The following is a 27,492-nucleotide window of genomic DNA, read 5'->3' as shown; positions in this document are numbered from 1 at the left end:
AGGTGTTAGCAACCTGCTGTTGGGGAAGTATTAAATACCCATTTCCTTTCTTTGTTAACCAATTATCTGTCCTTTGTCCCATCTCACTACTTTAGAAATATTGAATCTCCTGGAGTGGTCCTCTCTGGCTTAATTTTTCTCCCATACTTCCCACCTCCCAGTAGATAGAGAGGGACCTTTGGGGTACTGGTAGAGTGACCCATTCAGGCCTCCCACACAGAAAAAAACCAGTCATAGAAACCTATACAGACTCTGGAGGAAACTCATTGTCACTTAAATAAATGACTAAGTTGGTTTCCTGATTCTAACTCCCACTTCCAGGGTGAAAGTGTTGAGAGGTGAAGTCAGATATGGGGTTCACCTTCTCTGGTTCTTCTATGGTTCCTGAACCCACAGGAGGATTAAACTTATCAACTCCCCACTGGATTGGAAAAAAATCATTTTGATCTTTCTAAATAGGTTTACTAGTGAGTTGGGATCCTAGTACTGATAAACACCAAAACTAAAAATCAAGTGATCTTTGCCAACATCAAACCAAACATCTACTTATTAGAAACAAGTTCATTCTCCTTACTGAGGAACTTGGTTTCAGATGTAAATTCTTAAAGAATAGGTTAGGTTTGTCATTACTTTTGTTTCATTGTTTTAAAACAACATTCGATTTTATGTTGCTTTGTTTTATTTTATTTGTATTTATGTGTTTTATTTTATTTCTATTTCTGTCACACAGGTGATATTAATTTTCCATTTCTGGTAGTGGTGCAGTCTCCTTTTAAAATAAATATGCTACATATAAAATGAATGCCTTGAAGAATAACATCAAAATAATTTTACAGGTGGTGCATTGACAGGATACAAAGTTGGTGTCAGACTGGGAGTTTAGCTCCGTGATAGAGCACTTGCCTAAAGAAAAAAAAATTGGTATAAAATGTTGCCCATATGGAAGCTTAACTATTCCAATCCACAAAAATCTCAAGACCACATAAAATTGAAATACACCTTGCATTTTTTTTTTTTTTTACCTTGAGGAACGGCTTTAGCTGTATGCTCATTCATTTAGTAAATTCTAAGCCTTGGGCTGCATATCTGCTTGGAATCCATTATTTCCTACCCACATACTGGGGCTAGCTGTGCATTGTGTATAATCCCACACCTGCAGCTGCGCTGTGCCAGGATCCCCCCGGGGTCCTGAAGTTTCCTTTCTAAAGTTGAATGTCTGAAGCTTCTTCTTCCTACCCCAGGCCGTGATAACCCCAGGAATCTCTCTCGCCCCCTCCACCTGCAGGGCTGAGTCTGTGGCTGGGTGGTCCTGCACCCGCCTGCGCCTGCGCTCTCCAGGGCCAGGCTGTAACACCCAGCCGGACCCCATTGTACACCGGGGGAATCCGAGACCCCGCAGGGACAGAGCGGCCCGAGGTGACCCAGACCTCGACGCTGGCCACTCTGAGTGGTGGATTGCGAGGGCCCGGGGTCTGCCCCCACGGTCCGCTGCATCCCTAAGTCTCCGACCCTGGGACGGGAGAATTCGCGCTTGCGCAGTGTCTCCCGGCGATGCAACTTGGTGGGGGAACCCGCCCCCTTTGCCCCGGCGACGCGTCACCAGTTGTCATGGTGACCATCTTGTTTCCCAGTTTTGCAAGAGCCGGAAGCTCCAGTTGGGGTAAGGAGGTCCCCATCTCGAGCTTGTTTAATAGTTCTTTTTGGCGCTGAGGTAAGTAGACCCAGGCGGGCCCACTCCCCTCCACCCACCCCTCCTCGCTACCTGTACACTTGGGCGGGTTGGGGTCAGCTCTAATTTTAGGTCCCCACCCACTCCGAGGGAGGGCTACCTAGACGGAGCCAGGAGACTTGGGGTAAATTTTGGACCCCACACTCGGACAAACTTGGGAGAGGTCATAGGAGGGACTGGACTAGAGAGAAATGGGGAGACCCCAAGTGTCTGAGGGGCTGGGTGGGCTGAGGTGCTCAGCCTAGCCGAGATCTGACTCAGCTTTCAACTTTGTGTGAAGGATTCAGAAATCCAGAGGTCTCTGAGGGCAGGAGCTCAGATTTTGGGGGGGCTGGGGTGGGGTTGGGGGCACAGCCCAGCCCTGTTGGTAGAAGGCAGCTCTTAGTCACCCAAAGCTGTGTGCTGAAGAGGCGGGTACCTTTTAGTCTTGGTGTTGCTGCTAGAGCTGGGTGGGGAGGGGGGAGGTAGGGAGGAGTTAACTCAGTGGAGCACTTGCTTAGCCTGAGCCAGGCTCTGGGTTCAATCCCCAGCCCTGGGGAAAAACAATGCTGGAGACATGTTACTGCTGGCCTCTGCTGGCTGCCTTCCTTTGAATTTCCCTTCTTGTTCTTTGCCTTGGGAAGTTATTTTATTTTATTTTATTTTTATTTTTTTGGTGCTGAGGATTGAACCCAGGGCCTCAAGCATGCTAGGCAAACACTCTACCACTAAGCCACATCTCCAGCCTTCAATTCTTTTATCTGTCGAATAGGCTTGAGACTGAATTGTCAGTTTACACTAGTCACACTTACTCATTAAAAAATTTTTTAAAATTGTAGATGGGCACAACACCCTTATTTTACTTATTTATCGGTGCTGAGGATCGAACTCAGTGCTCCACGCAGACAAGGCATGTGCTCCACCACTGAGCCACAACCCCAACCCACATTTATTCATTTTTAAGGAAACATTTCTGGGCTCATCTGTATGGTAGAACTTAATTCCATGACTCAGCAATTCTAATGAGTCATAAAAAAGAACATATGCATTTACCAAAAGCTGCACATGAGAATAGTCACAGCATTCTCATTATACGACTAAAGTGGAACAAGCCAAGAAAAAAGCAGTAGAAAAAGATGAGTTTTGATGTATTTATCCAATGGCACACCACACAACAATGAGAAAGAACAACCTCAACTATACAAGTAATACAGATGAATCTTATGAATATTGAATGAAAGAAGTCAGATGCAGAAGAATGCATAGTGTATGATTCCATTTATATTAAGTTTGAAACTAGAGGAATAATTTGGATTATTAATGCTCAGGTTAGTGTCACCTTGTGGGGCTTAGGCAGTGACTAGTGACTAGAAAGAGGGTTGAGATGTTCCTTGATCTGAGTGCTGGCTACATAGATGTGTTCATTTTGTGTGCATGGTTTGTGATGTTTGCACTTTTTGATATGTCATACTTAAATAATAATTTTAAAAATAAAAAAATTGCTTTTATTTAACCTAAAAAAAATGTCTGCCTTTGATCAGGTTTTGGAAATCTCAAATGGCTAAGCTACTACAATCTCCACCCAAGTTTCTGCCCTCAGAGTGGCACATCTCTAATAAGAATCAGTACCACAGGGCAGAGGCCCAGAGGTCCCAATCGGAACGCCTGGTGGCAGAAAGCCAGAGGCTTGTGGATGAAATTGATAAGACCACAAGGAAATCTCAAAGTGATGCTAACAAGAAAATTGGTAAGACCTCCCATATTCAGATGAGGCTACTGAGTTTTGTCTGTAGTGTCACATTCAAGTGTGGCAATGTATCACTCTTGAAGTATTAGGTGACATCCTGTATATTCCCCAGGCTCTGTGTTTTAGCTCACTGCTCTCAGACAGACACATAGTAACTCAGTCTGATTTTCAGCCATCTTCCAGCCATCATTGATTTGGTACAGGTTTAGAGATCTGTGGATCTATGCCCTGGGAATGATCAGAATCTCTGCTTTTTAGGGGCTCCTGGTTAGAGAGGAGAAAGATATAAAAGTTGGTGTTCAGACTATAACCAGATAGGTGCTGGAATAGGAAAATTAAGGGAGGGATGGGGTAGGAATTGGAAAATTGGGAATGTTTTCCTAGAGAGAAAGGAAGAATAATTTTCTTAAGGAAGAATAATTTTCTCTTGACAATTCCATACTTAAAATGGTATTTAAAGAATAGTACCCCTAAATAAGTAAGAACAAAAATAAATATAAAGCAAAACAAGCAACATCTCCTGAACACCAAGAGATGATAGGCCAGAGGCTACAATTCAAATATCTATAGTGGCCAGGTAGGTAACAAAGGGGTTGGATGTAAGACCATAGTGAGTGGTGACAACTGATTTTCAAACTCTAAATTTTAATGTCATTGATTCATTGAATAATTTAGAAGCTTAGTCATTTATAGTGTCATTAAAAAAACATCAAGGGCTGGGGGATGTAGCTTAGTGGTAAAGCATGTGTTTTGTATGTAGAAGGCCCTGGGTTTGATCTCTAGCACTGCAAAAACACAACAATAACAATAACAAAAATCTCATGCTTAGGAATAAATCTAACAAAAGATGTGCAAGAGTTCTACACTGAAAATTACAACCCATTATTGTAAAAAACTAAAGTGGTTATAAATAAATGCAAGGATATATGAGTTAATGGATTAGAAGAATCAGTATTTTAAAGATGCCAATTCTCCCTACGTTAATCTATAAATTCAGTGCAATACTAATAAAAAAAAGTCTCAGCAGAATTTCTGGTGAAATTGGCAAACTGTTTCTAAATTCATGTGGCAATACAAAGGGTCAAGCATAGACATGACTAAGTTCCAGAAGAACACAGCTGGGAGACTGTGGATTATAAGACCTATTCTTATAAAGCAACGATAATTAAGGCAATGAAATATAGGCAAGGATAGACAAATTGACATAGGAACAAATTGACAAGGATAGACAATGAGACATAGTGGAGAGTTGAGAAATAAACCTATACGTTTATGTTCATCTGATTTATGATAAAAGCAATACTGTAGTGTGATGGAAAGGGATTGTCTTTTTTAAAATTAAAAAAAAATTTAGATGTTGATGGACTTTTATTTTATTCATTTATTTGTATGCTGTGCTGAGAATTGAACCCTGTGCCTCACACACACTAGGCAAGCACTGCACCACTGAGCTACAACCCCAGCCCCAGGATCATCTTTTCAATAAATTGGCCAGTTGGACATTCACATGAAAAAATTATATCCCAAGCCCTACTTCATATCATGTATTAAAAAATCAAATTGAGGTGAGTGCATATCTAAATGGGAAAGATAAATTAATAAAACTTTTAGCAAACATCTTAATGACTTGGAAAAGGAAAAGATGTCTTATTTTTAAAAAACCATAAAAGCAAAAAATAATAAATGAGATTAAATTAAAGGGTACATTTGTTTATCAAAGATATAGGAAGAGCTTGTTGAACTTCATTAGTCATTAAGGACATGGAAATTAAAAACACAGTTTGAATGTCATTATACACCCACAGTGACTGAACTGAAAAAGCAGAGGCAATCCAAAAGAAAGGAAAAAGAAAAATCTAAGCATTAGGAAGGATGTGGAGTTACTGGAACTCTCTTCTGGTGGAAGTATAAATTGTTATGACCACTTTATAAAGCTTTGGCAGCATCTACCAAAGTTGGACATGTATAACCTTTCACCTTGCCATTCCATTTTGAGGTACCAGAATCCATCCATCCATCCATCCATCCATCCATCCATCCATCCATCCTTTCCTTTATTTGTTCATCTGTTAAAGAGGTCCATCACATGCTAGATTTACCAGAGTATAAAGTTGAAGATAGACACGTTTTAATAATTGTAAGATATAAAACACAAAAGATAAGTTAATACAATTATTCCATGTTAGCCTGGATTAAAGCAATGGTTGGAAAGATGAAGAGCAGAGGTGGTCAATAATTAGCATGTTGGATCCGTGAATTAATTTTAACAATGGAAGACAAGGACAAAATAATAAAGGCAAGATGCAGGTAGCATTTATGGGGAATGAGAAGAGGTCCAAGTTGTGGTACCGAGTACAGGAAGGAGAGCAGCATGCTGGAGACGAGTGGACCTGAGTGGGAGTCAAGGCTGGACCCTGGCTGAAGGAGACCTTGAATTTGGAAGGTTCAGTTCAGTAAGTAGCTAGTTAGAATTTAGGAGGCAGCATTAGAAATCTAGAGACATCACCTTAAGACAGGAAGTAGACTACTCAAAGAAGATGTTGTAAGAGAAGAAAAGAGGGCAGATAATGAAAAGGATTTGGGGAAGTGTTGGGGTACAAGAGCTTGGGTAGAAGAACAAAAAGATCAAGGTCAGGAAGTACAAAAGACGGGGGCTCTGTGGGCGAGGAAGTCTTGTGTTGTATCCAAGTCTGTCTAAATGTCAAGGAGGCGGAGAGTTGAACAAGAAGGAATCTGAACAGGTGACTTGAAGATTATTGGGGACCTTGGAGATAACAGGTCTAACAGAGAAGGTAGTGAAGGATGCAAGGTGGGGGTGGAAGTAAACTCCAAAGTAAGGGGGGAGACTTCCTTTTACATGGTGGATGGAACACAAGTGATGGTCTCCTCTCCCTTTTCAACTTCCAACAAATAGCAGTAAAAGATTCATGCAAGCTATGTCTCCAGAACAAAGAGACAGGTGGAAGGAAACAATAGTAGCCTAGTGATGAGAAGAATCTGGAAGCTAGAAAGCAATAAGTCAAGTGGTGACACACTCAGGAACTGCAAAAGGCCAGGAGGAGTAGAGGACAGTGAGAATGTTGCTGATTGGTGCTGCAGAAGCTCATTCAAAGCAGTCGATTTGCCAAGTTTCCATGATGTTCACGTTGGATAGATCCAAGTTACTTCTGAAGATGAAGCTTCAAGATAGAACCAGAAACCAGATGGGTTGAAAGTCTTTATCAAAAGCCCCTTCTCCACTCCACAGAAAGCTCAAAGCCGAAGGACTCAATGAGAATCTACTGCTGAATGGTGGTTCTTCCCGCTAGCTCCCAGGACAATGGTAATGCAACTTCTTCCCCCAGACAGGGGAGACTGAAAGGTTTTTCTATGGAGAAAATAACTGGTCCAAAAAGAAAGCTCTACCAACATTAACCTTTGCGCGTTCTCCAGTGAGATTCCTGGACTCTGCCTGATCAGTTTGTATAATAAAGCATTCTGGTTGACAAGCACTGTCCTCCACAAGTGGAGCCCCTGGTTAGCCTTTTAGCACACCATTCTTAAATCAGATAAGGACCACTGTGTTAAGTCAGCTCTTTGTCATTGTGATAAAAATACCTGATGAGAACAAATTAGAGGAGGAAAAGTTTATTTTGGGCTCACGATTTCAGAGGTCTCAGTCCATAGATGGCCATCTCCATTGCTCTTGGTCTGAGGTCAGGCAGAACATAATGGCAGAGGGCTTGGTTTGGTGGAGGGAAGTTTTCAGCTCATGGTAGCCCAAAAGGAGGGGAGGGAGATATCATGGAGAGAGAGAGAGAGAGAGATAGATAGATCATGGATCGAGAAAGAGAGAGAGAGAGAGAGAGAGAGAGAGAGAGAGAGAGAGAGAGAGAGAGAGGTATCATGGATATCCAGGGACAAGATATAATCCCAGGACATACCCCCCAATGACCTCATTCCTCTAGCTATGCCCACCTCTTACAGTTACCACCCAGGAATCTATTCAAAGTATTAGCCCATCAAGCTGATTAATCCACTGATGAGTTTACAGTTCTTATCATTGCCTAAAAGCCCCACCTCTGCACCTTACTGTACTGGGTACCATGCACCTAAAACATGTGCTTTTCAAGGGGACATTTCCAAATCCAAACCATAACAATCACTAAACATTTAAAGAAAACCTCTAACAGAGCAGACACCAAAACAAACAGTCAAGCAGATGGAAACTTGGGAAATTGATTGCATTGAACAAAACACAAAATACACTATCAGCTCCTTGAGTATCAAGAGAAGATATTGAGTTGAGTACAAGTTAAAGAATGGTTACTAAGGTCTAGACAATCATTGTCCAATCCATGGAACAAGAAGAGGAATCTTGAAAAAGAACATTCAGTGAAAAGTTATTGGAAATTAAAAGCATGAGAGCAGAAAAAAAATATATTAGACATCCAAATAAATGTTGAAAGATAAAGTTGAAGAATCCTCAGAAAGTAGAGGTAGGAAAAGGCCAGGCACGGTGCATGCCTATAGTCCTAACTGGTTGGGAGGCCGAGGCAGGCAGATCCTTTGAACTTAAGAGTTCAAGACCAGCCTGGGCAATAAACTGAGTGAAATCCCATCTCAAAAACAAAAACAAATTTGAGAACACCAAGAAAACAGAGAAATTCCTAAAAGTTTTCAGAGTGGAGAAAACAGACTACATAAAAAAAAAAGTCAGGAATCAGAATGGATTCAGACTTCTCAACAAAAACCCTGAGAAGTAGAAGAAAATGGAGCCAAGCCATCAGAATTCTCAATGGAAAGGATTTACAATCTATGAACCAGTGCATAGTCAAATGTCATCAAAGGGTGAGGGTAGAATACATGTGGGTTTAGACTTGCAAGTTCTTAAAGATTTTAATCATAGAGGCATCCATTTCTTAGGAAGTTGCCAAAGGATGTGCTTCTGCAAGTTGAAAGGGTAATTCAAGGAGGAGGAAGAAATGCAATCTAGGAAATGGGAGTCCAGCTCATGAGAAAGGTGAAGGGGATTCCTTAGAGCAAAGTCATAAGATTGTAAGCGTTCAGAATGTTATGGCTAGATTGCAATAAATCACCCAGTTGATCTGAAAGCAGGAGACAGAACCATCTTTATTCACCAAATGGCAGTCTGGATTCATCAGCTGGTGGGCTGTAATGCCAGATTCATGGGACCCCAACAGACCTCCAGGAGCCAAATCCAATGCAATCACACAAGAGTCTTTATTGCAAGCTCGAGCTTGGACTCAGCGGCCCAGGGAGTGAGTCCTGGTCCTTTGTTTAGTGAGATTTTATAGGTTTTGGAGGGTTATTCTATGTGTCAGAACATCACACAGCAAATCATTCCATACAGAGGGAAAATCAAACAACAACTCTTAACATTGATTAGCACATTCACTGGCGGGAACAAGTTGGGTAGGGGTGATTGGTTAGTACAAGAGGGGGATTCCTTTGAACTGATTGGTTTAAGCCACGAGGGGTGTACGTGCTAAACTACATGGTTTCCCAATATGTTATCAACCACCATAAACTACTGGGGGGTCATCTGGCATCCCAGGTATTTTCCCTGTCTCATGCTGATTGGTGGTTGCTAAGGGGTTGCTATGGGTCCTCCCCTAGCCTAACTGAGTCAGGGACACCTGGCTCCGCAGATCTCTCCTGTTATTTACAGACAAACAACTCAGCAGGATGGCTATCTGCCTAGAAAGGCTCTGTGGGTTTTTCCAAGGACAAGGGTCACGCCCCCTTCCTCAGGACAGGCCTTGAGGTAGAAGCTGCTGTTATTTATTTATTTCAAAAACGGAGTCACATCATTTTCTTAGGCCAAGGGGCAGGCTGCAAGTCTATACCCTTCAAATCCCTCTAAGGGTTAGAGTACACATTTATAGTCCCAAACCACATTAAGTGTAAGTGGCTGTTGCTATGATTCAAGACCATAAACAAACATCACGAGATCTAAAATCATCAGCAGAAGGGGTCAAAACGACCCTAGTTGAGTACAAGTTAAAGAATGGTTACTAGCGTCTAGGCAATCATTGTCCAAGAAAAATGGGAACCCAAAAGAGAACAATTTCACATTGTATAAGAACTGCCATTTTGTGTTGCCAAACACACTATAAGCAACTGTTGATGGGCATAGAGGTGGGGTATTGCCATGGGAGAAGCATTTCTTATGGGACATAGAGTCTCAGGGTAAAATGGAGTCTGTTTAGTCATTGCTCACATAGCCTGGCCCGTAACAAAAAAAAAATAGAGAGCCAACCAGGAGGAGAAAGGGTTCTGGGAGAGATGCCTCCAAAGAAGAAATAAAATGGTTTGGAACATATTCAGAGGATACTTAAGGTCCTGTCAGAAAGTTTGAGAAGTTAATAATAAATAAATAGAAAGTGAAACGATCACTACCATAACCATTTTGCTGTCTCTGTGTATCCCACAGTACAGTCTAAACTTCAAATATACACAATAAAATGTACCTTAAGAAAAATAAGAGTCATTTTACAGAAAGGAAAATTGATAGTTTTACAACCAATACTTTATGAATTTATAATTCAAATACCAAACTGCTCATTCTGAACTCATTATGTACTATGTAGTTTTCCTATTACAATCAGTTATCTTTTCCTTAAAATGCTTAGTAAAAAAAAAAAAAGGAATATTGTAAGAAATTTATTATAGCATAGTATACTACATGATTCAGGTGCAAATGATATTTACAAACTTACAAAAATATGACTAGAAAATAAGTCATTATTTAATGAAAAGGTGATGCAAATATATTGGGAGATGGAAGGATCATGTTGTTTGAGTTGGTTAAAAGCAAATCATGCCAGATGTGGTGGCACATTCCTATAATTCCAGCTACTCAGGGGTCTGAGACAGGAGGATCACCAGTTTGAGGCCAGCCTGGGCAATTTACTGAGAACCTGTCTGAAAATAAGAAATTAAAAGGGCTGAAGATACACCTCAGTGGTAAAGTATCCTGGGTTCAATCTTCAGTATGCTCAAAAACAAACAAGACCAAAACAACCCCCCCCCCAAAAAAAAAAAAACTCCAAAAAACAAAACTAAGAAAATCATTATCTTTCATCATAGGAAATCAATAGATTCAATATTAAACTAATAATGTGTAAATATCAGTGTAAGCAAATGTTAGAAGAAATAATAAAAGTGTTTAACTTGGTTGTTCCCTGAGAGTGGGAGTCTGTGGGGATGGGTCAGAGAATTGTAATACTTTGTGATACTTGTTGGACTTTTCAAGCAATGTACATTTATATCCTTGATAAAATTAAAAGTTATTCCAAACAGTGGGCATTGAAGAATTAGTGTAGAACGATAAATCTGATGTTTAACGTGGGAAGAACTGTCTTCCTTTCTGTTAATAAACATCTGTAACGATAAAAAAAAATGCTCCAAGAAGCACTAAGAAGAATGAACATGTCTCAGGTGGTTTCTCAATAGTTCTCTAGGTTCGAAGTTAGTGGTTGGCTGGGGCTGGGGTGCAGCTCAGTGGCAGAGCGCTTGCCTATCGCCTCACATGCGTAGGCTCTGGGTTCCATCTCTGCAAAAACAGAAAAGCTCACAGCAGAGAGAAATATGCAAGAGAAATATACTACCCACTCTAGGGGGAAAGAAGAAAGGTGATCTTTTGGGAATCCATTAACCCTGGCATAACTTCTCTGTGTGCTTCAGAACAGAGACTCGAGGAAGTCAGGTTCTGGAAGAAGGAGTTAGATGACAAACTTGAGCAGCTTGTGAATGAAACTGATGATCTACTCAATTATAAGATACGAGTGGAAAAATCCCTGGAGAGCTTTAAAGAGCCCTTATTCATCACCGAGAGGTGCCTGGCTTACAGGTAGGAGGGGAGTTTCCTCAATGAGTCATCTGCTCTGAGAAGCGCCATGCTAGGTAGCAAGAGCTGATTGTGCCAGGTGATGGGTTAGAGTGAATCAGATGAGCAGGTGTTCCTTTAACACCTGCAAATGCCCATGGTGCTGGGCAGTGGGAGAAGTATATTGGGTTTGGTTCATGTCTAAATTCTGCTCTTAAATAACTTATTATAAGTTAGGACTAAATTTGGTTGTGAATATCAGAAAACTGTAAAATGACATTAAACTCAAACAAAAATAATTTCTGTCTTACATTTAAGTGGTGTAGAGGTGGTCCGTTCAAGTTGGAATGATATGCCACAGTTTGAAGGTTCCAGGCTTTTTTTCTATATTGTTGTTTCTCTGCCCATGGCCTTAGTTCCCCAGATTACTTCATGATTTAAGATGGCAATTGGAGATCCAGCCATCATATCTACACTCTCCAGCAGGTAGGAATAAGTAGGATTTGGCATTCACCATTTCTCTTTGCATGCCACTCACCAGAACTTAATCACATGGGCACACCACTAAAAGCTAAGAAAAAATGATTGTATTTATTTCAGGCAACCAGGTGCTTAGTTAAAAAAATTAGGGGTTCTATTGCCAAAGAAGAAGGTGAGTACAGATATTATAGCTCCTGGGAGACAATAAATCTGCCTGTGATCCAGGGAGCCACACAGAGGCACTTTGTAATCCAGAGACCACTATACACACATACCTTTTTATTATTATTTTTTTCTTCTGTAAACCTGAGTCAGATGATCCTCTGACTCTGGGGAGATGCCGATTTCCAGACCCGTTCCCTGTTGGCAGCCCTAGCTAGAGCACCCCGACAGGCCTTCTAGCTGCAAGGATAGCCCCGTCAATCTAGTATATCCTCCACACTGGCTACCGAGTGACTTTTTCCAAATGCAGGTTTGTATAGGTTACCCCCATGCTTCAAACCTTTTAATTAGAATCCCAGGCCCCAATGGCTTCAAGATAAAGCTCACGCTTCTTACCACAGCAAACAAAGGTCATCACGACGGGGTCCTCAGTGATCTCTCCAGGCCACAGTAGGGGCTTAGGAGTGCTGAGCTTTTGCAGTTTCCCAAATGCACCTGTTCCCTTCAGGATCCTGGCCTGTGCATCAACAAGGCAGCAACGCCACCCCCCCCCCCCGCCCACAGCCAGATTTAGAGGTATGTGAAACAAAGGTGATGGCAGCTGACCAATTTGCTCAAGCTCACACCCAATTACCCAATTTTCTCATGTCTAATCCTAATGATAATACAGAGGTTGTTAAATTTATTTAGGATGTACTTACTATGTGCCAGGGACTGTACTGTATGCTTTTTATCTCGTTTGCTCCTTGGCATACCCCATGAAGTACTCATAGTTATCCCCATCTTACAGAAGAGGAAACCAAGGCACAGATGAGTTATGTAATGTGCCTCAGGACAAACATCCAGTGGTTAGGAGAGCTTTCCTTCCAGCCATGATCATGCAAAATAGAAAAGAATAAAGCATGAGGCAGTGGAGTAGGTTTGGGGAATGAAATAGCACAGTGATTGAAAGCATGTGTAATGCCCAGTTTGTGACCCTGGGCAAGTTGCTTAACCTGTCTGAGACTCAGTTTTCCTGATCTGTACTTGAAAAGGTTAAGCAGGAATATTTATATAAAAACCCAGTGCCTGTCACTGTGCTCCATGCTCACTGAGGTAATATTGATATAAACTCAATATTATAATAATATTTATTAAAATGTTTATTAAAAGAAAACATCTCACTAAATTCAATTCCTCGTCAAAGATGAGGATCAAGGAAGGAAACACGTTGGAAATTCTAAGTCAAAAGACAATGTTCTCTCCGTGTGTGGTGGCCATGCCTGTAATCCCAGTGACTCAGGAGGCTGAGGCAGGAGGATCACAAGTTTAAAGCCAGCCTCACCAATTTAGTGAGACCCTCAGCAACTTAATGAGATCATGTCTCAAAAAAAAAAAAAAAAAAAAAGAAAAAGATTGAGGATGTACCTCAGTGATAAAGTGCCCTTGGGTTAGATCTCCTGTACTCCTCCCCAAAAAAGACAATATTTCCAATGAATAGGTAAAAGGATGAGGCTTCAGGATCAATGGCCAAATTAGGGGGGGAAAAGTCCATTTGACACTTTTCAGACCCAGTGGCCAGTCCCCATTCAATTGTCCTTCCTTGGGTTTTGGGTATTTTGAAGTGGGACATACACCAACTAGTGTCCATCTTCAAGTGTGTCACCCGGAAGGATCTGGTGATACCCAAGTCGGTTGTCCAGGTACCTTTACAGGTCCTGATGTGGGCAGATACCGAACTGTCCCTGCATGCATTGGCTGACCGGCCTCTCCCCCTGGCCAGGGAGAAGCGTGTGGGCATTGACCTGGTGAATGACGAAGTGGACCAGGAGTTGCAGAAGGAGGCGGAGATCATCCGGGGCGTCATGGCCCTGCTGACCCGTACTCTTGAGGAGATAACAGAGCAGATTAGGTATCGCCTTCTGGGCCTGCCCTCCGAGTCTCCACTGTGAATTTTGAGAAGAAGTGGTGCCCACCAAGGCTGGCTCCAGAGGACTGGGGTTCACCACTCCCCCTGGGGTTGTGGGGGAGGGTGGGCTGGTTTCACTGGTGGTGATGAACTAGGGGACACTGGAGCCCACTGCTGCCAGGCCTGACCCCTTATATCAAAAAAATGTCACCATGGAAGGGAGGATCTTGAAGTCCAGGTTTGGTTATGTCAAGCCACCAATCATCAAAAGGCCACGTGGGTGTGTGTTAGTGGGATAGGGAGGTGGGGATGGAAGTGTGGCCACCCTGTCGCAGACCTGGTCCCAAGAAGCTGTAGTGCCACTTGGGCTTTCCAGGGGGAGAAACCCAGCTTACCCTCTCCCTTCAGGCTGAACCGTTCTGCCAAGTACAATCTGGAAAGGGATTTGAAGGACAAGTTTGTGGCTTTGACCATTGATGACATCTGCTTGTCACTCAACAATAACTCACCAAACATCAGATATTCTGAAAATGTCCTGAGGATCGAACCCAAGTAAGTGAGGCCCTGATGTTGGTAATGTCCCAGACCCCTTCAGGCAGGCAGGACCTGACAAAGCATCCTACCGACAGCCAGGAGCTGGGGAGAGGCGGGCTCAGGGCAAAGACAGGCGCTGACCAGTGCCCACCCAGACACAGTGCCCAGAGGCTCCTCTCTCTGAAAGTCTGCTGTTACACCTTCTTTTACCTATTCATGTTTTTAAAAAGTAAAAGATCCTAAAAACATAAAAGGTGAGTTAATAATTTTCCTCTACCTTTCTTTTTCCATCTTTCATCCTCCAAGATAAACAGTGTTACCTGTGGGCTCATACAAATAGTTGTATGCACACTCACCCACACAAGTATATTTTGTTTAGTTTGCAAGGATGAAAATATACTACATACCTCTTCTGTAACATCTAACTTGCAATTTTCAATTAATATTAAATCATAGACCTAACTCATTCTAATTAAAAAAAAATCACTTTGAAATAACTATACATACAGAAAAGTGCACAATACTGTACAGTTAAGTGGACTGTATTATAATAATACAATAATATCTTTTGCTGTATAACAGTTTACTCCAAAATTTAGCAGCTTGAAACAATAAACATTTATTTATTTTTTTCATGGTTTCAGTGGGTTGAAAGCTGAGGCACTGCTTAGCTGGGTGCCTCTGTTTAACCTCTCCCAAGGTTGAGGTCAAGCTGGCTGTGATGGCAGGCCTGAGTTCCTTGCCACACAAACTTCTCATGACACGACAGTCTCATGACATGACAGCGGGCTTCTCCCACACTGAGTAATCTAAAAGAAAAAGAGGGGGAAGGGGCCAGGCTTGTGGCTCAGTGGTACAGCGCTTGCCTAGCATGCGTGAGATGCGTGAGGCACTGAATTCGATCCCTGGCACCAAATAAAAACAAATAAGATAAAGGTATTGTGTCCATCTACAACTCAAAAAATAAAAAAATAAAATAAAGAGGGAGGTGGAGGGAGAGGGAGAGAACCCAAGACAGAGGCCACAGTCCTTTTTACACCCTAATCCCAGGACTGACATCTCATCTTTCTACTTGTGAGAAACAAGCCAGTTTCCTCCCATACTCCAGGTGAGGAGACTACACAAAGATGGGATGACCAGGAGGCAGGGATCACTGGGGATCAGCTCAGAGGCTTCCTCCAATCACAAAGTGGACAATCCTCATGTAACCAACAACCAGGGCAAGAAAGAAAACATCTCTACCCCTTCACCACCACAGAAACCCTTCCGGTCCCCTTCTGACCAATACTTTTTCTTTTCCCTAAATATAGCCACTCTCCTCTCTTCTAAAAGGTTTGTTTTGACCGCTTTTTATTACACAGCATCATATATATATTCCATATCTGTTTTCTTGCAATTAACTTTGAGGTTCGTCAATGCTGTCAAAGTTCCTCATCAAACTAGCAATTATTTCTCCCTCCTCTTCCTCCGCCCCCTCCCCCTCCTCCTCCTCCTCCTCCTCCTCCTCCTCCTCCTCCTCCTCCTCCTCCTCCTCCTCCTCCTCTTCTTTTTCTTTTTGTATTTGTATGGGCTCATGGTTTCCTATGTTATCTAGCTTGTTACAGCCCATTACTATTTATTATTCTGATGCTCAATTTGTTCCTAGCCCTGTGATCTAGACCAGGTTACTTCATTTTTCCAAGACTTAGTTTGCTTCCTCCTTAAAAAAGGGTTATAAAAGTTAGCTCACTAGGCTGTTATGAGGATTAAATGAGGCAATGTCTATAAGGTCCCCGTCCAGTGGGAGGTTTCCCAAAGATATTGTCATTGACAGACCACTGTTCTCTCTCCCTGGAGACAGGAAGAACATTCTAGGTGCTTCTGCTGGTGAAGGTAGACTTAACTTCCAGAGCATTTCCGGGGCTCGGGCCCCTCCCTGCCCTTCTTCCCCAGCCCAGACGTGCTATGAATGGCTGAGTGTGTGGGTTGCGTTTCAGCTCGGTGAGTCTGGAAGACTGGTTGGACTTCTCCAACACCAATGTGGAGAAGGCTGACAAGCAGAGGAACAATTCCCTGGCCCTGAAGGCCCTGGTGGATAGCATCCTGTCCCAGACGACCAGCGACCTGCGCAAGCAGTGTGAGGTGGTAGACTTGGCATTCGAGAACGGGCTGAAGGTGATCAAGGACGCCAGGGACAAGCTGGCTACTCATCTGGCCAAGGTGAGGCCCCTGGGGAATGGGGGACAGAGAAGAGAGGATTTGGGAGGTTTTGCCATGGAACCAAAAAGGCCATCTGGACTGGGTACTGTCATCCTGGTTTACCTCATAAATAAGGGTCATTTGCATCTCTTCATCTTAGCAGCAGGCTTTGGGTTTGGGGGGACTGGAGTGTGGCTTTTCCCCACTCTGGGTTTCCAGCGTCAGAGATACGAGGAATACAGCACAGAGGCAGGAGATGGGAGGCTTGGGGGTCTGGCTGGCTCTCTGACATCCCAGGCTTCAGCCCTTTTTATGTGACATGGAGATATGAGCTGCCTGGTCTCAGACATCTTTTATGACTCTGAACTCCCATGAGTTGATGCTACCGGCTTCTCCCAATCCAGCTGTCACTCTGGGTCTCTGGCCAGTCGTCCCTCCCATTATCCAGGTGTTCTTGTAAACTAGCTTTTGGGGTTGGGTGCAGGAGGGGAAAAAGGCTCTGAGTTGTGGAATTTGCAGATTTCCACGGTGTAAATATTTCCACTGTGGTCAGTTTTGAGCTACCTATTTAGCAATGGGCAGGCAGAGTTGTTGAATACCTAACAACCAGGCTCCAGCACAACTTCCTCACCGTCCCATCCTGGATCCTGATGACCAGCACCCCCGACCCGCACCCCAGGCTAAGCCATCTAGAGGAACGGTGCTACATTTGGTCCAAATGTAAGAGACGGGGGCCAAACTCCAGTCTGGTGATAGCTAGCTGGGTTCCTTTAGCAGACACCTCAAGCTTTCTGAGCCCTTTGCCTCAACTCCAACACGGGAGTTGGGGCTCTGCATTCCAGAGAAACAGAGTCTAGGGAACCGGAGTCCAACACAGTGCAAGCCATACACGTCATTTTACATTTTCAAGTAGTCACTTTTAAAAAAAAGCAAAAAGAAACAGGTAAAATCAATTGTTATGTTTTATTTAACCTGCTATGTAAAAAAACCCTATTACTTCAACATATCATCAACATAACTAGTGATATATATTAATTTGGTGGTGGGGGGGAGTAGGGCAGGGAGTGCTGGAGTTTTAGCCCTGGGGCTCTTTACCACTGATCTACAGCCTCAGTACTTTTTAGCTTTTGAGACAGGATCTTGCTAAGTTGCTGAGGGTCTCACTAAAGTTGCTGAAACTGGCCTTGAACTTATGATGCTCCTGCCTCAGCCTCCCAAGTCACTGGGATTTCAGACATGCACCACTGTGCCTGGTTATTTTACTTTTTTTTTTTTTTTTTAAACCAAGAGGTGTATAGCTATCCCTTGATATTTTTAAGGACTAATCGCAGGACCTTCCTTACATACCAAAATTTGTGGATGCTGAGTGGTTTTATATAAAAATGGTGTAGTATTTGCAGCTAATATTCATACATCTTCCCATACACTTTAGTTCATCTCCAGATAATTTATAATCCAAAGTGGTGTAATGCTATGTAAATAGCCATTACGCTGTATGGTTTATGGGATAATGACAAGAAAAAAAATCTGTACATACTCATTACAGACATGATTGTTTTCCAAATATTTTCTATCCATGGCTGGTTGAAATTAGCAGATGCAGAACCTGAGGATGCAGAGGACTGTCATTTGACACTAACAGCACAGCTCAGTTAGGGCTAGACACATTTCACATACTAAGTGGTCACATGTGACCAGTGGCTGCTAGGTTAGTCTTCACTGTGGAAGGGTGCAAGAAGGTTCATATAAGAGGGATGGGCTTGGAGACTGCGGGCACCAAAATTTAATCTGAAATCATTTTAATATTCAGAACAGTTGTGGTGTAAGAGAAAGAAAATATATATATATATATACACACACACACACACACTTTTTTGATTTGATTTCATCAAATGCAAAGGCATGAGGAGTTAACAGGGGAAATCACTTAGGCCTCCTAAGAGCTAAAATATTCAAAATCCAACTAAGAGACTTAGCCACCTGGATGGGGGTGGCATTGCTATGTGAACTGAAAGATTAGGGAGTGTGTGCTTTGAATAACTCTGAGGCCCTTCACCCTTATTGGGAGGCCACCAACCTAGGTTTTATAAGAAAAGAGTCCGCCTGGCTGTCATCTTGCCAGAAGCCTCCTTGGTCATGGGGGACTCACCAAGCTCAAAAGAAGACCTCCAAATTAAACAGAGAATAACCTTCACTTTGTTTATAATGACACAATTGTTTTCTTATAGGGCAAAACGTATTTTAACCTCAGATTTACAATTAAGTCTAGAATTTTTTTTTTTTTTTTTTTTTTTTTTTTGTGGTACTGGAGATTAAACTCAAGGCCTTGTCCATGAGAGGCACGCACTCTACCATCTCAGCTATATTCCCAGCCCTAGTCTAGGAATTTTTAAGATAATGTAGCACAGAGGTAGCCAACTGTTTTGATGAAAAGGTCAAGTTGGAAGTATTTTAGGCTTTGTGGGAAAAGGGGAAAAAATAAAGGATATTATGTTGATATTTAGTAAGGGAGAAAACAAATTTCCACAAATTCATTTGTGAAATTCAAAATAGAGTAATAATAATGACTGAGAGTGTGTGTGTGTGTATATACACACAAACATATAGTAATATAGGTCTACTAAGAAGAAGAAGGGAATTATGTTTTAGAGAGAAATGTAACATATTGCTTTGTTGGGATTCAAAGTTAATGTTTTCTATAAATTCATTTGCAAATATTCATCTGTTAATGTTGATCTGTAGTGAGACTTTACATAATCCATCTCTGAAAATATCTTTGCATTCAGATAGGTACTGCCAATTTATGCTAACAAGTTGTGAGCATATGATTTTAATTGAACATATTCATTACTTGGAAGGCATTTATAGAATGCTGTGAGAGTCTTTTGGTGTTTGCTTTTTAGCATGTCATTCATTACCTTTCAGATTAATCACTTCCCATTGAAGATGAGGTAGAAGCTCCTTAACTGAACAAGTTAAGTGGATTTTGAAATATGAAATTTCCTTTGGACTTGCTGTGAGGTCCAAGAAAACACTACTGGAACTTGGAGAATATTTGTTGCAGATTTCTGTGGGAGTAGAGGTCTTGCTTCTTGTTTTAACATTTGCTAGCACAGGATATGCATAAAGCAGGGCATCATTTGTAATTAAAATCATGGTTAGTTTTTGAAATGACTTACATTGGAACCCTCAAGAAATATGAAGTCTGTGGCAGAAGCTAATTGAGGGTATCTTTTTTTTTTAAATTTTTTAGGGTGATTTTTTTTTTTTAAATGTCAATCTTTGTTAGAATCTGTAAACAAGTCAAAATAACACCTGGCATTTTGCCAGGGGAATGTTAAAGTTCATAAACAAGTCTGGATGGTGCCTGGCAAAATGCCAGAGGGAGTGGTTTGAGAAGTAACAAAAGCGAGCCATTAAGTGTGGAGATTCCTTATTGGTTGACTGATGTATCTAGTTTATGCTAATTAGATAAGCTGTGTGGAATGTATAAATACTGCTCCTGTCCAGCAATAAACGGCTCCTACTCCTGCTGTATCAATCTACACAAGTCGTTCGTCACCCCCCGGGCTATTTTGCCCAGCCAGCCGGGCTGCGGCAAATCTTGGTCCTGAGCTAAAATTAATCACAAGAAAATCTTACCACTACTGAGACATTGAATTACTGAGTGGTAGGACATATTAGGATATTCAACTTCTATTTCTGACAAAAATTCACAGAAATATAATGGTTGAGAGCTAATGAAGTTCACTGTTGTGGATGCTGGCTCAATATCACATGATAGATCCAAATATTTTCTTAGAAGTTCCTTCTGATGAATAATACAACGATAGGCTCTAAATAACATATTTTTTGCACGCTCTATAAATTTGTTCAGCCAAGCCTTTTTCTGTTCAACACCACTTCTTAGCAGATTCCACTTCATGTTGTACTTAATTAGCATTTTCTCTACTTTTTGGAAATACTTATGTCATGCAGAATATATTCATAGAGCTAATTATCTAGTTACTTCAAACTCAGCATTGACTCCTTGAATAAACATCACTAAGCAGTATCAGAACACCTGTCAACTCATTAAGGAGAACCATCTCCAAATGACTTGCCTTTTTTCTTAATTGATTATTAATCTACTCCCTATGCCCTCAACACTTTGCAATCGTTCTATAGAAAGACTAATGGTCTCAAATAAGTTTATATTCTCTGGACACACTTCCTTAGTCACTGCAGTCAAACATGATTTCATTAGCTAGCAAATGGCTTTCCTTGCCTGGCTAACGAATGAGCCATTGGGAACTTTAATTTGATTGTAGCCTCATTTTCATTTTTGAGATGCTCTGCAGTGATGAGATACTCTATTTTAAATTTTCTAATTTTTCTGATCATTGCTTTCCTGTGAGTTGAGATTATTGCGATCAATGCTTAGTCTGAAAACTCATTGTACTTTTTTGGCACAGCTACAGTGTCATCGGCTAATAAATGCACTGATTTGACATCTAATTCATTAACAAAACCTATGCTCCACTGGGCCATTAAAATGCATCACATGAAGCCCAATTTTCTTGTTTTAACATGATGAGTATGCTCTGTGCTATGGTTTGACTGTTTATGACCCTTCCAAAATTTACTTTGAAACTCAATCTCAATCAACAGTGTTAAAAGATGGAACTTCAGGAGTGATCCTCAAGATCTTTTTTTTTTCTCTTTTTTTTTTTAGAGAGAGAGAGAGAATTTTTAATTTTTTTTTTATTTTATTTTTCGGTGGACACAACATCTTTATTTTATTTTTATGTGGTGCTGAGGATCGAACCCAGCACCCTGCGCATGCCAGGCGAGCACGCTATCGCTTGAGCCACATCCCCAGCCCTCAGGAGTGATCCTAATGGATGGGAATGAAAGCCTTAATAAAGAGCCAGATGGAACTAGTAAGGCCTTTTTGCTCTTCTGCCATCCACATGGGTGGGTGGTCATTCATCTCCTCTTAAGGTCTTTGCAACAGGGTACCATTTTGAAACAGAGAAAGTAGCCCTCAACAGACACTGAATCTGCTGGTGCCTTGATGTTGAACTCCCTAGCTCCAGAATTACGAGAACCGAATTTCTGATCTTTATAAATTAGCCAGTTTCAGGTATTTAAAAAACAGCCGCAGGAATGGACTAAGACATACTGGAACTAAAACAAGAAAATAAGATGTCATGGTATGTGTGGTGATACGTGGCTGGAAGACTCTCAAGTTACATCCATGTCACTGTGATTTGCAGTCCTCTGGGCAACACTGCAAACCAACCACATACAGTCTGTTGCAACCCCTTGGCTCTGCCACTGTAGTAGACAGAAATAAACGCATGAGCATGGCTTGGTTCCAATACCACTTTATTTATTGACACTGAAAACTGAGCTTTATGTAATTTCCACATGACATGAGATATTCTGCGTTTGATCGTTTCAACCATTTATAAATGTAAAACTTCTAAGTGAATAAAAAGATAAGCCACAGTCTCAGGTGAAATATTTGCAGGGAACCTATCTGATAAAGGACTGTTATCCAAAATATACAAAGGACTCTTAAAACTCAACAATAAGGAAAGAAACAGCTAAAAATGGGCAAAAGATCTGGACAGACACCTTAGAGACAAAGATACAGCCATGGCAATTAAGCATATGAAATACGTTCAACATCATATGCCATTTGGAAATTGCAAATTTAAAAAAAACAATAAGATACCTCTATATGCCTATAGAAATCTCCAAAATATGGTAAACATCAAATGCTGGTGAGGGGTTGGGGCAACAGCAACTCTTAGGCAGTCCTGGTGGGAATGCAAAATGGGACAGCTGCTTTGATAGACAGTTTGGCTTCTTCTTACAAAACTAAACATACTCTTACATTATCAATCTCATGTCTTAGTATTTGCCCAGAAGAGTTGAAAATTTACGTTCACACAAATTGCTGTACATGTTAGTAGCAGCTTTTTTTTCTTCTTGGCTTTTACTGGTGCATTATAACTGTATATAATAGTTGGGTTCGTTTTGACATAATCATGTATGCTTGGAATTTTATTTATTCCATTTCAGTCCCCAGTGCCCCTGCTTTCCTCCCTTCCCCCTACCACTTTTTCCTTCTATTTTAATGGTCTACTTTCCACACATTTCCACTGTGTATAAATATACCACAGTGAATAAAATTCACTGTGGTATATTTATACATGCACATCACATAATTTTGTCAAATTCTGTATTTCCTCCCCTTTCCTGTACTTCCTCCCTCCCTCTCAGTCTCCTGCTATCTTAGACATATTCACTCAAGTATCTGAGACTGAAATGACATATGATCTAGGTTTTGCTGATTGATGGAGGACCTGGGGAGAGGGAGATATGGATGAAACAAGACTGGCCATCTATTGATTACTGTTTATATTGATATGGGTACATGAGACTCATTAGTCTATTTATCTTGGTGTATGTTTGGAAATTTCCATGGTACAAAGTTAAAAAAAACAATACAAAACAAACCAACTCAAGGAAGAAATGCATTTTTTTTCCCCCTTGTTGGTACTGGGCATGCTAGACACATGCGCTATCACTGAGCAACATCCCCAGCTATAACTAAATAGTATTCTTTTTTTTTTAAATATTTTTTCGTTGTAGTTGACACATACTTTTATTTTATTTACTTATTTTTATGTGGTGCTGAGGATTGAACCCAGGGCCCCGCAGGTGCTAGGTGAGCGCTCTACCGCTGAGCCACAACCCCAGCCCCACTAAATAGTATTCTTAAAAAAACCAAGTAACTTGTGAGTGATCTTTCTGTGCACAAAGCCACCCTCAAGAACACTGACAAAGCTCAGATGTCTCTGCCACACTCTCTCCCCAGGCTTCAGGAAGACAGAACCTGGGGGAGTTCATAGGAAATAGTCTCTGCTCCTATCTGAAGGTGCTTTGTATCCAGGTAGTGAGGCCTGAGCAGGCCTGGCTTTTGCTGAGGGCCTTCTCTGGGGGTGGAAGCTGTTTACATCACATTACATTTTGCGGTTCTGCTCAGACAGAAATCTGAGTTCCCTTCTCCCTAACACACATAATCACAACAGGTCTGGCTGTGCACTGTTGAGTTTTGAGGAGTACAACCTGGCCTAATTCTTTCCATAAGGTCATGGAAGAGATTGCTTCCCAGGAGAAAAACATTTCACTTCTTGAAAAAGCCATCCTTGATCAAGAGGGGCCTGCCAAAGTGGCACACACACGCCTGGAGAACAGGACCTACCGGCCCAATGTGGAGCTGTGTCGTGATGTTGCCCAGTACCGACTCCTCAAGGAGGTTCACGAGATCAACCATAATGTTGCACGGTAGGGCAGCAGCCAGGGGCAGAGAGGCCCAGAGTGCCACCCAATCTGGATTGTAACCCTAACCTGGATGGCAAGCAGGGACTAGCCAGTGGCCTTACAGGGAGAAACCTGCTCTGTATCAGAGATTTCCTTCCTCTACTAACTCCAGCCAAAATTGTTGCCCTGTGGGAAATGGATCCCCATGTTGAGATTTTTTCCAAATCCAGATGTTTAGGTAAAATCTGCGGTTTTAAATATTGGCATTTTTATGGAAAAGTCACGAATCTGGCCTAAGGCCACCAATCAGAAATATTTGTTCCAAAGAGAGAGGGAAGGGAAGAGCACATACCAATTTGGCTTCCAGTTGGATACCCAGACACCTCCCACCCCCCCACCCCCCCAAAAAAACCCAAAAAACAAAAAACGATGCAGAGAGAGAAATCATTCCTTTGTGTTCTCCTTCCTGCAGATTAAAGGAAACCTTGGCCCAAGCTCACGTGGAACTGAAGGGGCTGCATCGCAGACAGCTTGCCCTGCAGGAGGAAATCCAGGTGAAAGAGAACACCATCTACATAGATGAAGTGCTGTGCATGCAGATGAGGAAGTCCATTCCGCCCCGGGAAGGCGATGAACTCTCGGGCTGGTCCGGGGGCAGCTGCCCGGAGGCGGTCTGCTAATAGTAGGGACAGTTGAGATTTTCATTAAACTACATCATTAAACAATATAAAGAACTCTGGTTTCAGGTCGGCAGTGAAACTTGAGTCAGCCTGCCACAATTTCTGGGGAGGTGGGGGAAGGATTCCAGCTTCCTTGCGGGGGCTGAGATGCTGGGGTGAGGTGGTGGTGGGGGATTTGGTGGGCGGCGAGGTTCAATTCTGCCGCTGCTGGCGTGGTGGGTGCTTAGTAGTTCAATGCTACGCGCAGGCCGCTGATAGTATTACGGGACTCAGGGTGGGGGAGGGGAGTTCAAGATGTTTTAATTGAGGTTCATTTTAATAGAGTGGCTGGGCTGGATCCCCTATCCAGGCAGGTCCCTCTTACTCAGGAGATGGGTTGCTACTATTTCTCTTGGCTCTCAAAATCCCTTTTCCCTAGAAAGCAAGGTGGTGATTGCTGACCTAACCCCTCCTGGCTGGTCAGTGGAAAGTCTACTGAAAACTCACAAAACTTAGGCGAATGAGGGCAGTCCTGGATCTGGAGCCCTCCTGAGTGAAATGAGAAAGGATTAGGGACACGGGACCTTCCAGGTTTTAAAAATTAGATCTAGCATGAAGAAGGGAGGAGCCAGGTTGCTGAGGTTCTGGGGTCATGGGTAATAGAGTGGGACGTCTCTGGACTAGGAAGCCAGGACCCCTCTGCACATATCTGCTGCGGGGTGGGCGGGGCTTGGCTTGTGCACCGACCTGTGGATTTCGAGTTTGGGAAAGAACCACAACTGTTCCTGGGCTCCGGAGGCGTCTTCTACTGGTGAAGCGTGTCCTTTAGCGCCCCCACGCGGCAAGTAATTATATACATACGTTCTTTTGAATGGAAACCCTTAAGAGTGTGTTTGGTGTTGGTTTCCAGACCAATTAGTATATTTTCCCTATAAATAATCAAGTAATAATAAAAGAAAGGAAAAATACTCCAAATTCTTGTTCTTGCTACACCTTCAAATCTGTGGTTAAGAGGGTATATTCTGGGACTGGGTGTGTAGTTCAGTGGTAGAGTGCTTGCTTGGTACATGTAGAGGCCCTGGATTTCCTCTCCAGCACCAAAACCAAACCAAATGATTAAAGATTCTGGAGCCAGAAATCCCTGAGCTCAAGTTGTACTGTAGCACCTACCTCATAGGGCTACGGGAGGACTGAATGAGATAACCCGCGGGAAGGGCTTCATGCAGGGCCTGTGTCATGCATACAAGGTATGAATAAGTATGAGCCATTGGGAACAGTTCCTACCCCATACCAGCATACTTTCTGCACAGTTATTCTCATGGCATAGTCTCAACTTTGTATAATTATTTTTTCCCTTAATTGTATGTTGCAAGCAGTTTTCCATGTTGCTATGTCATTATTTTAATGCTTACATACCTCTTTAAAAGTTTCCACTAAGCTTATTTCCATATACTCACTGTTTCTTTAGCTCTGCTTATAGCCAACTGCCTTCTGCTGAGCACAGCAGCTCAGGAACGTGGCTGGGTAGTTGTCAAAGGAAGACCTTTACTGTTGGCAGTTGCTCATTCATTCATTTAAAAAAAATTTTTTTTAGTTGTTATAGACCTTTATTTTTATTTATATGTGATGCTGAGAATCTAACCCAGTGCCTCACACATGCCAAGCAAGTGCACTAAACTGCTGAGCCACAGCCCCTGCTCATTCATTCTTCCCATAGCAAAAGAGCACTTTCCAAGAATGAAGCTCTCTCAGTGTCTTGTCATGTGTGGAGCTGTTCCTATACTCTGTGCCAACGTTTGGTTCCTAATGCTTATTGGACACTTGGTGATGAGAGCACAGCACATTTGGGAGGCAGGAAATCAAGATTCTGGTCTCTACACTTCCAGGAAAGTCCCTCCCTCTCATAGGGTTATCTGTAGTGTAAGAGGATTAGACTAGATGGTGTAGAACCCTTTTCATATCTGATGTTCCCTAAATCTGGCTGCCTGGCTCTAAGTGTGCTATTGTAGGACACAAGGACAATGTAGGATGTGAACCTAACACCTGGGAGGTTAGGAATCTAAGTGTCCGCTGATCCCATTTTAGAATCTAAGTGATCATTGCTGTCAGCAAAGAGTATTCCCAACCTGGGGTGGAGAAATCCTCTCTGAAGTCAAGAGCATGGGCTTAATGCTGATCTGTGCCATCTTAGTTCTGCACAAAAACCTCTCAGGGTGCTGAGCAAATGGGCAGCCCTGCCCATGTCCTGAGCAAGATGGGAACCCCATCTTTGCCCCTTGGGAAGTCTCTGGGTGCTCTTCTGCTCAGGCATGGAAGGATCCAAATATCCCTCCTCAGTTTGGAGAAAAGATCTCAGAATTTGTGCTAACTCGGTGTGGCTTGTGAAGCCTGCCCCAATGGATGTAGCCCTCAAGGTTCTAGGGGAGACTCCTCCTCTTGAATAGAGCTCTTAGGGCCTGGCAGGCTCCGAGGTTAGTTTAGTTCACAGGTTCTGTAATGAGACATGGTTCAGAATAGCTCCATCACCTGTGGTGGATCCAGAACAAGGTACTCAGCTTCCCTGAGCTTCAGTTGCCCCATATGTAAAATGAAACTTAATAAAGCCTGAATCTGAGAGCTAGGCACGCTGGCACATGCCGGTAATCCCAGCAATTTAGGAGGCTTAGGCAGGAGGATCCTAATTTTGAGACTAGCCATGGCAATTTAGTGAGATCCTTAACAACTTAGTGAGATTCTGTCTCAAAATTAAAAAAGAAAAGAAAAGAACTAGGGATGAGTGATAGAGCGACCTTGAATTAATCTCCAGTACCTGTCCCCAAAAGCCTTAACCTGTGGCATAAAATATGTTAAGCCTCTCAACAGTGTCTGGCATGAGCTATCTTTATGGGAAATATTATTTTGGTGGTTAAAGCTATTTCTCAATATGTAGATACCAAGTGCAAAAATATCAAGATTTCACGAGAACAAATTTCTGTTAGCAACCTGGTT

General features: G+C 42.2%; 1 protein-coding gene across 2 annotated transcripts; it reads left to right on the top strand.

Moving 5' to 3' along the window:
* The first annotated feature begins 1,595 nt into the window (after window positions 1-1,595).
* Tekt1 (tektin 1) lies at window positions 1,596-24,642 on the top strand. 2 transcript variants are annotated; one of them, XM_046424956.2, is made up of 8 exons: window positions 1,596-1,711; window positions 3,250-3,455; window positions 11,145-11,310; window positions 13,691-13,819; window positions 14,225-14,368; window positions 16,327-16,549; window positions 23,673-23,869; window positions 24,318-24,640. In XM_046424956.2, exons 2-8 carry the CDS (start codon window positions 3,266-3,268, stop codon window positions 24,523-24,525), a joined length of 1,257 nt encoding a protein of 418 aa, XP_046280912.1. In that variant the 5' UTR covers window positions 1,596-1,711; window positions 3,250-3,265; the 3' UTR covers window positions 24,526-24,640. The 2 variants fall into 2 exon arrangements, with proteins under 2 accessions (XP_046280912.1, XP_046280913.1); XM_046424957.2 differs by lacking the exon at window positions 13,691-13,819 and having other exon boundaries at window positions 24,318-24,642.
* The last annotated feature ends 2,850 nt before the right edge of the window (window positions 24,643-27,492 follow it).

Source organism: Marmota monax, unplaced genomic scaffold, assembly GCF_021218885.2.
Source record: "Marmota monax isolate L192 unplaced genomic scaffold, Marmota_monax_Labrador192_F-V1.1 WCK01_AAM20220418_F8-fsc00218, whole genome shotgun sequence".
Taxonomy (NCBI): domain Eukaryota; kingdom Metazoa; phylum Chordata; class Mammalia; order Rodentia; family Sciuridae; genus Marmota; species Marmota monax.
The sequence above is the reverse complement of the archived record's forward strand: the minus strand, read 5'-3'. Positions and strand labels throughout refer to the sequence as shown.

Coding starts and splice junctions, on each gene's coding strand:
- Tekt1 (XM_046424956.2), top strand. CDS start 3,266: ATGGCTAAGCTACTACAATCTCCACCCAAGTTTCTGCCCTCAGAGTGG. Junction 11,311..13,690: donor GAGAGGTGCCTGGCTTACAG/GTAGGAGGGGAG, acceptor CCCCCTGGCCAG/GGAGAAGCGTGTGGGCATTG. Junction 14,369..16,326: donor GTCCTGAGGATCGAACCCAA/GTAAGTGAGGCC, acceptor GTTGCGTTTCAG/CTCGGTGAGTCTGGAAGACT.